Genomic DNA, 13,385 nt, shown 5'->3' on the forward strand with positions numbered 1-13,385 from the left:
GATGACAAACGTTTTTCCTCCTAATTCTCTAAAGTTTTCCCCATTAGGTGATCACATCTAGTGCTGTACATTGATTTGAAGCTGTGCCCACTTCTGTGTTCCTGGAAGGAGTGGCTCTCCCATTCGTAAACTCCGCCAGGATACAGTGAGCAAGGTATATGGCATGGCCACATTTAATATGTCTGCCACATTGTATTTGCTTTTCAAGGAGATCAAATCAACATCGATGTGTTGCTTGCTCTCTATCTCACTGTCACCTTCTCATGATTACCATCCATTTGTTCACTGCCACAGCTATACATGCTTGAGAATCTGTCTATGATGTCTGCCACCATCCAGTTCAAACCGTCTTGCCACGTGATTTCATGCCTCCACCAGCTCGTTTTCGATTTTTCTTTTATTGCTTTTCTATAAAGCTCTTTTGTTCATATTAAGGTAAACTGAAAGGTGATTTATGCAAAATGCTTACAAGCTCCTGTACAAAAGCTGTTTCCCAGATTTTTCTTTCCTCTGCATCTTTTGAGTAAACAAATCTTTCATGAAGCAGAACAGTTTCTGTTGTCCCACCTCATCTTCCACTTTACCTCCCTCTCTCTCTAGTCATCTTTGAATGGCACAGCCAGTATTTTTTTTCCAACAAGATATTGGTAGAATCAGGCTCTTTGATCTTCAGCCAAAAGGCAATGTAATATAGACAACTTTTAGACAAATCTCCAGTTTTCAGCAAACTATAATGCCATGTGTCCTTACTGGACAGAAGCTGAGTAAATTATTCTCCTGCTTGATACTCTGAATCTAAGTACTTGTATTTCTGAGTAGCTTGAAGGACTCTGAAGATCTTATCTTTAGAAGTGAAGAACAGGGATGCTTTGAAAAGCACAATTTCCACGCTGGCCCTACCCCCACCTCTACTTGTGATAAACCTCATATCCTTAGAAGCAATGCAAGCCCATTTCTCCCTGGGATGAAGAGGGACTTAGCACTGCATGGGAGAAGGGAGATGTTGAGATTGGAGACAAAGTGATGGGGGTCTCGTCCTAAGTGCAGAGACTCCTGAAGAGGAGGGGGTGCCTGTGTCCTCATGCATCCTCGCCTTTCCTGCATCAACCTCTGAGGACTGGGAATGAATGAGTCCCAGCTTATTTCTCAGTTCAACCCATTAACACTGTAATTAGGGATAATTCCTTAAAAAGCCACTAAATTATTCACTGGAGACTTCAGTTTCCAGTACAGTTGTAACTTTGCATATTTTTGGACGCTTGCATTTATTTTTCAGCGAGAAGACTCGGCCCTTTCTTTGTCTGCTCTGCTTCCTGAGGACAAATTTACACTTTCCTGAAGAAACCATGGCTCCCAAGCTGAAGAATGATGGAACATCCCAGGATACTCTGGAGAGCGCCCAGGACTTACAACACAGGTCCCGTGGGATAATGGGGTTCATCTTGCACGAAGTGGCCCTGAGCTGGGCCACCACTGCCTCATCCCACCACCACTCTCCTCCTTGGTTTAGGCTGCTTGGCTGCTTGTCATCACCTGGTGAAACATCTGTCATGAGTTTGTGACTTTACATGTTCTACTCCTCCATTCCCTCTCCTGCCCTGGTCAAGTTCTGCTGATCTTTGTGGTGTGTTTCAGGTACATCATCTCCTGGAGACCTTCCCTGATGACCCTCCTGAGACCCTCCTCGGACGTCTGCAGAGAGCCCCTAGGACGGCAGTGCTGGGTAATGATCTACAGAGTGCACTTCCCCAGGAGAACATGAGCTGCGAGGGCACCTAGCAGAGCCCATGTCTGCACCGCCTGCAGGGGAGTGAACTCCTCTGATGAATGCAGGTGGGAACACGACTGACCTTCACGTTTCTAAACGGCCAACAGGCTTTCTTCAGGCCTCAGTATAACAGCAAATCATTACCTCTATCGTCAACATAAGTGAGTCTAGTATATATCAAAAATACAGTCCTTCAAAACATTTATTAAGTTTTAGATGGTTTACCCAAATTCGTTCAAGTTGTGCTAAGATTATATGAGACGCTGCTGCACTGCAGTTACTTCTTAACCAACCATAGATCAGGAGGGGAGTAGTATTAACATGAGCCTCAGAGGTCACCCACCCGACGTCTCTGCCCATCACACCTTTTTAACTCAGTTCAACAGACCACATGCTTATTGAAACAAAACCACTTTCTAGTGTCACGTCATTGGAGCTCATGGTACCTAATGCTATCGTCAAGAACGATTATTACACAAATGTACTATCTATCCAAGAAAGGAAAATGTGATAAGCCTGTTTAAAATGAGGGGAATCTGTCAGAATGGCCATCATCAAAAAATCTACAAACAATAAATGCTGGGGAGGGTGTGGAGAAAAGGGAACCCTCTTGCACTGTTGGTGGGAATGTAAATTGATACAGCCACTATGGAGAACAGTATGGAGGTTCCTTAAAAAACTAAAAATAGAACTACCATATGACCCAGCAATCCCACTACTGGGCATATACCCTGAGAAAACCATAATTCAAAAGGAGTCATGTACCAAAATGTTCACTGCAGCTCTATTTACAATAGCCCGGAGATGGAAACAACCTAAGTGTCCATCATCGGATGAATGGATAAAGAAGATGTGGCACATATATACAATGGAATATTACTCAGCCATAAAAAGAAACGAAACTGAGCTATTTGTAATGAGGTGGATGGACCTAGAGTCTGTCATACAGGGTGAAGTAAGTCAGAAAGAGAAAAACAAATACTGTATGCTAACACATATATATGGAATCTAAAAAAACCCAAAAATGGTTCTGATGAACCTAGGGGCAGGACAGGAATAAAAATGCAGACGTAGAGAATGGACTTGAGGACAAGGGAAGGGGTAAGGGTGAGCTGGGACGAAGTGAGAGAGTGGCATTGACATATATACACTACCAAATATAAAATAGACAGCTAGTGGGAAGCAGCCGCATAGCACAGGGAGGTCAGCTCAGGTGCTTTGTGACCACCTAGAGGGCTAGGATAGAGACAGTGGGAGGGAGACACAAGAGGGAGGGGATATGGTGATATACATATGCATATAGCTGATTCACTTTGTGATACAGCAGCAATTAACACGACATTGTAAAGCACTTACACTCCAATAAAGATGTTAAAAAAATCTAAAAAAAAATTAAATTAAATTAAAAAATAAAATGAGGTGAGTCTGACTCACTCTCCTGGTTCTCCTGGAGTTCTAATAGTGCTTCATTGATTAATTGAAAGGGGATCAATAAAATATATGTAAGATTCTAAGGCCATCTGCTTCTAACTATAGCAATTTACAAATGGATCAACTTAAAATATCAATCATATAACATATTCATACATTATATATTAATATAGTGTATATAAATATTTCTATTTATAAATGCATAACTTTATATAATGTAAATCAATATAACATTTAAATTTATCAATTTATAGCAAGATATAAGACAATAGCAATTATAACAATAACTTTTAACAACATATCTGAAGATTTACATGTAAAATGTTTTAATGAGGCTATATTTTCTCATTAACTATATTAAAATTGCAACAGTGTATCTTAACTTTTAACTGACTGGGAGCTGACGCTACCTTCCACCTTTACTTGCTCCCCCTTCCAGGTTCTCGGTTAAACAGTAACATATAAACAACACCCTAAATGTGTTCTTTGGACTAACGGTCCAATTTAATACATGTTTCTAGAACAGTAATTTCTAAGAATCTGAAATGTATCAAAAAATCAAAATTTTCATGAAACAGTTCAGAAACCCCATCTCAGAACAAATGCATATATGACTGTTAGTAAAATACCTCTGGGCACAGATACATTATTCTCCAAAAGATAAGTAAAGCATGTTATATTCTTATGGTTCATGAGTCCAAAAAAAAAAAAAAAATCCAAGGAAGAATAAAAGCAGAAATTTGATAAATGTTAGATGGGGCGGACAGTTATTCTATGATCGACCATGTTAGTAAGAAATATTATTTTTTTTGTCCTTTAAAAAGGCTTAGTCGAAAAGTCAAAAGGTAAAATTCACACGAATATGCTTTAAGCATGAAATAGGTGCCGCACAATGGCAAGTAAAAATGTCCATATGATATAAAAGCTACGATAATTTGCCATAAGCTTCTTCGACAAAATTGGTAGTTAGCATGTTCACAGTATGAGTTTTCTAAGAGGACAGAGGTATAATGCAAATGTCTACATGATATTAGAGTGAGGTGACAGGAGGAAAGGTCACTCAAAGCTTTTGTTGGAACAGTTAAACTAATTTCACTGTTTTTTAAACTAAATGTACTGATTATTTTGGTGACAGCATTGCCAGTGCATTAGGAAAGTAAAATATTATCCTTTCAGATACTGAAAAAGACGTCTAAAGCCTTGGAATACCATACATTACATGCTACCTGATCATCTTTTGTCATCGTTCAGTTAAAAAGGGTATGTGATCATCTTAGTGTAAAACGTCTCTAAGTGTACGTATGTAAGACGCTTAGTCAGATTGTAACAACTCAGTAATAGATGATTACAAGCACAGAAGGCAAGTTTCAGTCAAGAATCATTAAGGCCTATGAAAAAAACACAAAGAGTTGAGTGTTCTTCCTGACTTATTACTAAACAGGACACATAGCAAATTATAATACTATTAAGGTAGAAAAAGAGAGAAGAAAATAAATATGTCTCCTAAACCCGCACTGAACTATCCACAGATACATGTCCTTATTACTAAATTTTAGAGCTACATATTGGGACAATCTTGGTAGGCAGGAAATTACAAGGAAGATAATATAATTCTGAAGTCATAAAATATTCCATAATGGAAGATGTTGCAAGATAATTTGGGTATGAGCAACATTTGCTTTTCTAATATGATCATATATTAAGGTGATTTTAAAAATCAATCAAAAAATTCATAAGATGATTTTATTCTCTTGTTACTATACAGGTTTATTATACCATCTTTCAACCAGGGATTATTTCATGGGAGTCTGTTCCAGGACAAATGTTCTTTTAGGTCACTAGACTCCAAAGAGAGAACGAAATCCATCTTCCAAAGAGCACACATTTATAGACCATCGCCAGTATCACCCCATATTCATGAAGGCACAACGTATAAAAATCTTACATGTGCCGTGTCCTGCGGACCAGGGAGCTATGCACCTCACCCCACATAAGGAACATTTTTTAACTGAGTTGCCTGATCAATTAGGGCTCCTACTAAGAGCTATCAGCAGAAGATTTGGTCCAATTCTACAAACAGAGCACCAAAACTATGATTCTGTACAAACCCCCTCAGTCATCTCTTCACCTTAAAACAGATGCCATTCTCCAAAAACACAGTGAATAATCTACCCCAAACTCAACTTCATTATGAGAAGGAATCATGCCCATGAAAAAAGAAATTATGTTTTACTGAAAGAATTGTTTCATTAGAGTGACAAACATAGTTTTCATACCCAAAGCTAATTTGTAGCTACAGCAAGCAAACAAACAAAAAACAACCACACATTTTTACAGCTATTTGGGCACCAACCTGGGATAGGCTGAGGTGTTAACAGCACCGTGGGAAGCGGCCTAGAGGCAGGAGCTGGCCTGGACAGAGACACGGCTACTTGATTTGCCAACAGTTGAGGCTTCTCATGCCCATGGAACAATCTTGATTCCTCAGGATATATCCATGTGGAGTCCAGAGCAAAGGAATTATTCAAAAAGATCTGTCCAAAGAGAAAGCAAGCATAACACTTAAGACCATGCATGTAATAAAAGCTGAGGACTGTAAAATACTTGTCTTACACTGACTATTGGAGATTCTATGCGTGGAGATTCTATAAAGCCACTATCTTAAAACCTGAAGATCCACAGGGCTCTGATACCAATCACCTTCGAGTTAAGTCTCCTGGGCTGGTCTTCAGCTATTGACTTGGTTAATTCATCCCAGCAGCCAGTTAACAGATATAGAATCACCCCAGTGAGATAAGCAGTGTGTTGTAAAACAAGTCACTGTACTACTTTCTGTTGGTTTTCAGGTAACCAAAGTGTAGCCAGTATATTTGAATTCAAAAGCCAAGATAAACCATCAGAAAGATGAACACTCAAAGCAATAATACCAAGGAAAACTTACTTTTAAAATGTACACTTGAGTTATATAAGGTTTAAGGCTAGATTCTGAACAATAGTGATGGATTTAAAAACTGAAAAATTCAAAAAGTAGATTCTGATTCAGAAGTAGGAATTTTATATTATCCTACGGAAACCAAATATTTTAAGCTAAAACAAAATCCCTCACCACCACCATCTACTGGTGCTTTTGAACAGACCATTCTTATTCTGAAAAGACTTCTCTCCAGACCTAGATGGTTGATCTATTGCAGTTAGAAACTAAAAATACACAGTGATTTCTGTTATGGCAATACCCAACAACTTAAAAATTAATAGCCCATTTATCCAATCAGACTAGCTGCATTTTTACCTTACAATTAGGTATCCTTTTGTCTATCCAACTTTTCCCAATGGGAAGTGGAAGAGAAGATGGGCAGACATGTGGGAAAATGGGCACCAATTCCACAGTGGAAGAGGGGGACAGTCCAATCGATGGAGAATGACCACCGAACAGCCACTGAAACCCAAGAAAAGAGAAGGGTGTCCTCATTAGCCTATATCAATCAACTCTACTTTGTACCAAAAGATGCTGGGATAGCTGCTTTAAAAGGGAATTTTTAAATGCATGTATTTGATTATGAGAAAAATCTCCTTTTCCCCAGTCCAAAAAAACCCCACAAACATTCAAAATTCTAAAAATTTATTAAAATTTTCATATCTGAATCATCACAATGCATTTACAACACTGCTTTCTGTAATATTAAGAAAGAACTTCTAAGCACAAAACCATGAGAACATGGTAAGAAATGGATTTCTGCCCTGAGAATATGAAAAACCACAATGGAAAGGTGAAATGCTGGGTATTCCTTTTATAATTCTTGAATTCTTTTTACAAGCAAGCAGAGAGCTATATTTTATGCTATTCTTTTCCTTATAACATTTTATATTAATTATACTTATCATTTTAAAAACAGGCACAAGTAATATTTTCAAAATAAGAGGTTAGGATTCAAAGTTTCCCAAGGTTCGCAAATGCAAATAGATTCCAAGGCAAAGAAAACATAAATGAGCTTATCACATAACTGAAGATCCCAATGCACAGAATAAAATAGCAAACGTTGAAAGGGGGCAGACAATTTAGGAGACAGTCTCTCTAATTAAATTAACTGAATCTTTACCAGTGGAGAATAAGATCATTGTTCAATGGTATGGAATACTTCAATACGCATTTGTTTTAAAATCATAAAAGCATTTTTGAATTTCCTGTTATGTGAAAACGTTCTTCTGGTTTAAATAGTTATTTAACAGAAAATATGGTAGCACAAAATATTTTAAAGATTAATACTAAGTTTGGGGGAGATTTTTCGTTTTAAATTTACACAAGAAAATAAAAAGCATTTTCTATACAGAAAAAAAAAAATGTGGTTCCTTGACACCATATACCTCTGGTGGTAGCGCTGGCATATGACAAACCCTTCGAAATATCAAAAAAGCTACCAACGCTTATTCAAAAAAAAACCCAACGTGAACTGCATCACACATCAAAATACCATATCCAGTACCACGTATGTGATGTATCATTACGTGTAAAGACCAGTTTAGGAGGAGTTAACAACATCTTTTAGAAAAGCTCACAATATAATACTGGAATTAAATTAATTATGTGGTGTATTCTAACATCCACTCATTTGAATATGCTAATTAGGACAGTCATTGGAATAAAATACATGCTATTCACTGATTTACATGCATCTGCCTAGTTAGATAGCAAACAATGGATCTTGCCAAAACCAGCTTCCCTTGCTCTGTTACACCACTAATCAAAAGCACAGTCACTTTTTCTTTTTAATTCCAGATTTTAAACGCCAAACTCTTCCAAAGTGCAATATGACACTAGGTAATTTGGTGGACTCAGGCAGACCTAGGGTGGGAGTGGAAATCACCGGTAGCACTTCTCAGTATTAAAGGCAGGATTTCCCTGCAGGCTTCCATTGGTTTGAATTTTCTTAAGCATCGTCCTGAGTCTATTTTCAAATGAAAAAAAACCAAAAAACAAAAAAACTAGATCAGAATCAGAAACAGCTATTGATTCCCAGCTTGCTTTCCAAGCCTGGCAGAGACTGTAAAAGTATTAACTTCTATTCGGTAAGTCGGCCACAGTTCGCAGCTGCAACGCCGGGTTCCGGAGGCGATACTTAAGCACCGCGCTCTGGACAACGACCCCAGCCCGGGCGAAAGTTGTGGCCAAGGCGGTCCCAACTCTGGGCTTGGGGTGCGGGTCTCCAAACTGCTCGGCTGAGAAATCGGGAAGACATACTGCAAAAACTGCCGAGAGGCAGAACGAGACGTCGAAGCATGAACTTTGTTGCCGATGCATGGCTGCCAGGCTGCGCCGTGATGGGCTGGGGAGCCGAGGACCACCGCGAGAGGAAAGAGCGCAAGCCTCGGGGCCGGAGCCGCCGGAGCGGGGCGAGGGCCGCGCCCAGGGGCCAGGGGGGAAGCCGGCGACCCCGAACCCTGGGCCGGGGGCCGGGGGACACATTACCTGCCCGTTGAGCAAGGGATAGTGGTGCACAGCTGCGGCGGCGGCGTGGTCTGGCGCAGAGGGCAGCGGCAGCAACGGCAGCCAGCCGGGCAGCCCCGGGAGCAGCGGGGCGGCAGAGGGCTGGGCCGAGGCAAGCAGCGCTGGCGGGGGCGCGACCCCGGCGCCCAGCCGGAGCAGCCCGGCCGAGCCGGGGACCATCCAAACCCAGGGCGGCGGCGGCGGCGGCGGCGGGTCTGCGTTCATCGGCCAGAGGAGAGGCTGCCGCCGCCGAGGCTGCTGCGGCTGCTGCAGCTGCCGCCGCCGCCGCTGGAGCCTGGCGCCCACCAGCATCCTACATCCCCGCGCGGGCGGCGGCTGCGGGAGCGGCGGGGGCGGCGGGCGCCAGAGGCACGGGCCGGCGGCGGCGCGGGCTCCGGAGCGAACTCACTTGGTTCCGCTGCGCGGCCGCACGCTCCGCCCCTGCCCCGCGCCGGGAGCCCCTCCTCCTCCTCCTCTGCTAGCGCTGCCGCCCGCGCCGCCGCCGCCCCCCAGGCCCGGCCCCGGCTCGCAGCGTCCCCGGGTTCCGGGCTCCGGCCAGCACTCACCCCGGGACCCCCGCGGCGGCGGGGGAGGGGAGGGGGAGCAGGCGGAGGCGCGGGGCGCAGAGGGCGCGCCTGGCCGGGCTCCCGCGGATTGCGCCCGGAGCTCAGGTTCGGCCGCTGGAGGCCGCCGGCTCTCGCGGACGGAGCGCACGCCGGGGAAGGCGCACCCGGCCAGGCCGGGAGACGGGGTCCACCAGCAGCAGCGAGCCGAGGCCAAAGTGGCGGCGCCTGAGCCAGGCACGTCCAGCCGCCGGGCGGTGCTGGGGGCGCCGTCGGGGGCCGCGCGCGGGCCGCTCTCTGACTGGCTTAACCTGGGTCGAGGGCGGAGGGTCCCCAGGGGATGCTGCCTGCAGCCCCCGACGCCCAGCGGGCACCGATCGCCACTGGGGACGGGTTGATTTCTCTCCCTGGAAAATCTGCCAAACACTTTCCTAAGACCCCAGCGGGTCCTCTGCCCCGGCGGCCCCTACCCCACGCCCCACTAGTTCAGGCGCCACACACTCCAGGCGGGTCGCCTCCGGGCCTTTGCACGGGACAAACGGTTGTCGCTGGGATTGCCCACAGTGAACTGGTCCTGGATTCTACCGGGCCCAGAATTGTGCTCCTCCTTTACCCACCGCACGCGGCCTCTGCAGTGCAACCTGGGCTGCCTGAGGCCAAGGACCACCCCTCCTGCGAGGACCCTCTCTCGGCCCGCACAGCAGAGCCTGGTTCCGCGCGGCTCACACGCAGTCGCCGCCAGGCGGCGCGCGCCCCGGCTGACCTCCCTCCTGCCGCAGACCCCGGTCCCGCGCGGTATCTCCCCGTGATGCCGGGGCTCTGAGACCCCGCCCAGCTCTGGGCCGTTCGTCGCCGAGAGCTGGTTGGAGACTTCCACGTGCTAATGAACTGCTTAGGTCGCTACGCCGGAGAAACCCCACCGCAGTCAACAGCGCAAGCACAGTTGTTTCTTAGGAGCATTTGGTGAAGGGCCTTCCTGCCGCCTAAAGCAGAAGGAAGGTATTATGAAGCATGCTTTTAAGAGCTTGTATGAAAAGCCCACCCTGACCTGGGCAGGAGAGCATGCACCCACCCAGGTACACCACAGACACACCGGGACTCTCCAAACACGGCCTCTCCTCACCTCTGGACTGATCCATCGACCTCCCTCCTGAGATAAACTAAAGCACCAGAGTGCTTTCAGTTTGCTTCTAGGATTGTTTCCTCATTCTTCTAATTTGCTTATTTCCTCCTGGCCTGGCATGATTTCTTTTAGATCCTGGCATATGCTAATTTACATAGCTGGCATCTCCGTGTTTTCCTCCAGGCAAACCATTTTTCAATTAGCAAGTTTATCGCTCTCTTTGATGCAAAAGTCCTGGCAAGATTTTGTTTTTTCTCACCTACAGTCAGAAAGCTCTGCAGATTAGAAGACTGTTACTATTCAGCTTAAGCCCTTAATTCATGCGCATATATTTGCATGTGCACATGCTCGTGATATGTGTCTTGATCTTGGTGGCTGCAGCCAGACTAAGGAATTGGGGCAGGTGTCTTTGGGCAGGCTAAGGTGGACCCCTTAAAGGGTCCTGTTTGAATGGGAGTTATTCATCCCTTCTCCATTGTTTGGAGGCTGGCAGTGCCCGGCTTGCATGCTGCTCTCAGCAAAAGCAAGTGCAGTGTGCACAGAACCCACACTCCCAGGCAACAGGGTTTAGCCCTGATCTGGGGGTGCTTCAGCAGGTGCTTTGGGGGAGTCTCACACAGCCCAGTCCTTGAAGTGGTTCTGCTAAAGTATGCTTTTGTCAACTGGTTATATTTATTCCCTCCCTGGACTTCCCGGTGCCCTGAGCACAGGATGCCTTGGGCAGCTGATCGGCTCTGAACAAGAGCTGGGAAATTACAAGTACGTTCATTCAAAGAACCTCAAAGTAGCCCAAACTCCTTTGCTGCTTCCTGCCATGGGCTTGACTGTATTCATTTATTACAGCGTTTTGAACCCCTTTCCCTACCATGCTGTGCTCTGAATTCTGGGAACACAGCAGAGGACAACAGAGATGCAGAGCGATTTTCACTAATTAATTAATGGATATGACAGGGGAACCAGGAGATGGACTTATCCCCTATTTCTGGCTCTTGTTTTAATCACATTCATCTCAAGGTTTTCCCCACACACCCCACTCAACCCAGGAACAACCAGACACCCCCGTGGATAGGAGAAGCCCCCTTTCCTATGGGTACTCTCTTTCCAATGGGTATTTAAGAGGACTCTTTTAAAGCAGGAAGACTTGTTCTCCATGAGGACCAGAAGTCAGGGGATCTCCCATCTGTGCGCGGAGGCTCCATGCCAGGTAGACCTGTGCCGCTGGTGCGCAGGTGTGCTTACCTATCAGTGCCCCCAGGGGGTCAGCCCTGGACTAGCACCCCATGAACTCAGGCCCTTTATCTCCCTATAAAAATCAGTGACAAACTCTCCTTGTAATGGGTTTTATACACAATTTAGTCTCAAGTTCTCCTAACCAATAAAAACAGCCTTAAGTCTGTCTGTATTGTTCAGACAAAACCAGCAGAAATTTCCAGCTAATCTGTGACAGACTGAAGAAAGACGAGATGCACAGCACAAGAAAAGTGTGAATTATCCTCATATGCTAATGAATTCTGAATTGTTTATCACCTTTTTGGAAAAAAGAATGTTGGGTGTTAGGGAGAGATGGATGAAGTAAGATTTTGCAGCTCGTAGAAGGATTTTTTTCAAGTTTTTTTTTTTTACTCTTTTTCTAAGTAAAATATAAGAGAAACTCCCACCTCAAAAGAAAGAGAGAGAGAAGCATAAAGATGCCTTCTCCAGGCCTGCCGAGTTAAAATAATCCCCAGAGCAGTGGGGCAGGCGGGAGTGGGGACGTGTGGGGTGGAGAACTGAGATGATGCCTCAGCAGCGGCCCTGTCCCGCCCACCAGCTCACACTGCCAGAACATCTTTCCAAAACCAACGCTGATCCGACTGGGTCCCTCCCTGCTGAAGACTCGCCAACTGTGCTATGATGAGGCCCTGGATGAAAGCCACGAAAGCGAGCCACCGCCTCGGGAGACTGGCATCTTCCGGAGGAGGAATTGGTGATTTGATACCTGACTCGGGGTGGGCTGACATGGAGCGGGCGTAAAAGTGATTTCCAAAGTCCTGCCAAACTTGGGAGTCTGCAGCTGAGCATCCCTTCCCAGAGATGGGGAGCCTTTGGGGATGAGCTGCAGAGAGGAGAAGTTGCTCCGGACAGGACAACTTGGCAGTCTCCGAGGGACACCTGGAAAGATCTGTCCATGTCACGGTTGCCTGGAGTCAGGAGCAAAGTCTTGGATGAAGACACGGAACTGGAATTAGCACAAGAATGGAGAGGGGTAGCCTTCCGCGGTGGCTGAGATCGGAGATGTGGATGGGGTCACCCAGCCGAGCACGGAGCGGGAGAGGAGAGGCAGTCAGGGGGTCCCCGTAATGGGGAGTGACGCTCTCTAGGAAACACGGAGGGGAACCGAGGCAGGTGGTAGCACGAAACCACCCTGGACGGACAGGAGTGTGCTCGTTTGTTAAAGGGTATTATTATTGTTTTTATTAGAAATGTGGTATTGCAGAATATCTGGAAAATATAGAAAAGCATCATGAATCAAACCCACCCAGGGAAAAGGAATATGAACCTTTTGTTGACCTCCCCTCCATAGTATTGTTTTCTTCTCATCTCTCTCTATATAGCATGATAATGTATATTGTATATATATTACATATAGTAATATATGCATAGCATATACTATAGCATCTTATCATATTACATTTTATATTAAATTGCATTTTATAATAAATAGTTTTAAACCTTATTTTTCACTCAGCATCATAGCATGAGCAGTTCCCCACATTGCTGAAAATACCTAGAGGAACCCCGTTATCAACAGCAAAGCAGAAAGCTCACGGAGGACGTGTAGGAGTGGAGGTGAGGCTGCCCTGAGTGGGAAGCAGTAGCCCACGTAGGACAGCAGCTCACCCTACTCAGCAGCCTGTCCATTTCGTAGCTGTAAAGAGCCACCCGCCCACCCACCTAACTTCCCACCATCCATCGAGCTAAGCCATAGGTAAAATGTCTCAAACACTGGAGTGCGTAGACGCCGTGTCGGGCACAGTG

The 13,385-nt window shown here is 45.3% G+C and overlaps 1 protein-coding gene across 1 annotated transcript in view; it reads right to left on the reverse strand.

Moving 5' to 3' along the window:
• TCERG1L (transcription elongation regulator 1 like) overlaps positions 1-8,993 on the reverse strand; it is a gene marked incomplete at both ends in the record, with an annotated part of 206,071 nt that extends 197,078 nt beyond the window's left edge. Inside the window, 3 exons of the mRNA XM_082611132.1 lie at positions 5,553-5,733; positions 6,489-6,635; positions 8,664-8,993. Coding sequence (XP_082467258.1) covers positions 5,553-5,733; positions 6,489-6,635; positions 8,664-8,993 — 658 coding nt within the window. The remainder of the gene's footprint in view (positions 1-5,552; positions 5,734-6,488; positions 6,636-8,663) is intronic.
• Positions 8,994-13,385: the final 4,392 nt, after the last annotated feature.

This window comes from Mesoplodon mirus (genome assembly GCF_964341445.2).
Source record: "Mesoplodon mirus genome assembly, chromosome: 2".
In the NCBI taxonomy this organism is placed as follows: domain Eukaryota; kingdom Metazoa; phylum Chordata; class Mammalia; order Artiodactyla; family Ziphiidae; genus Mesoplodon; species Mesoplodon mirus.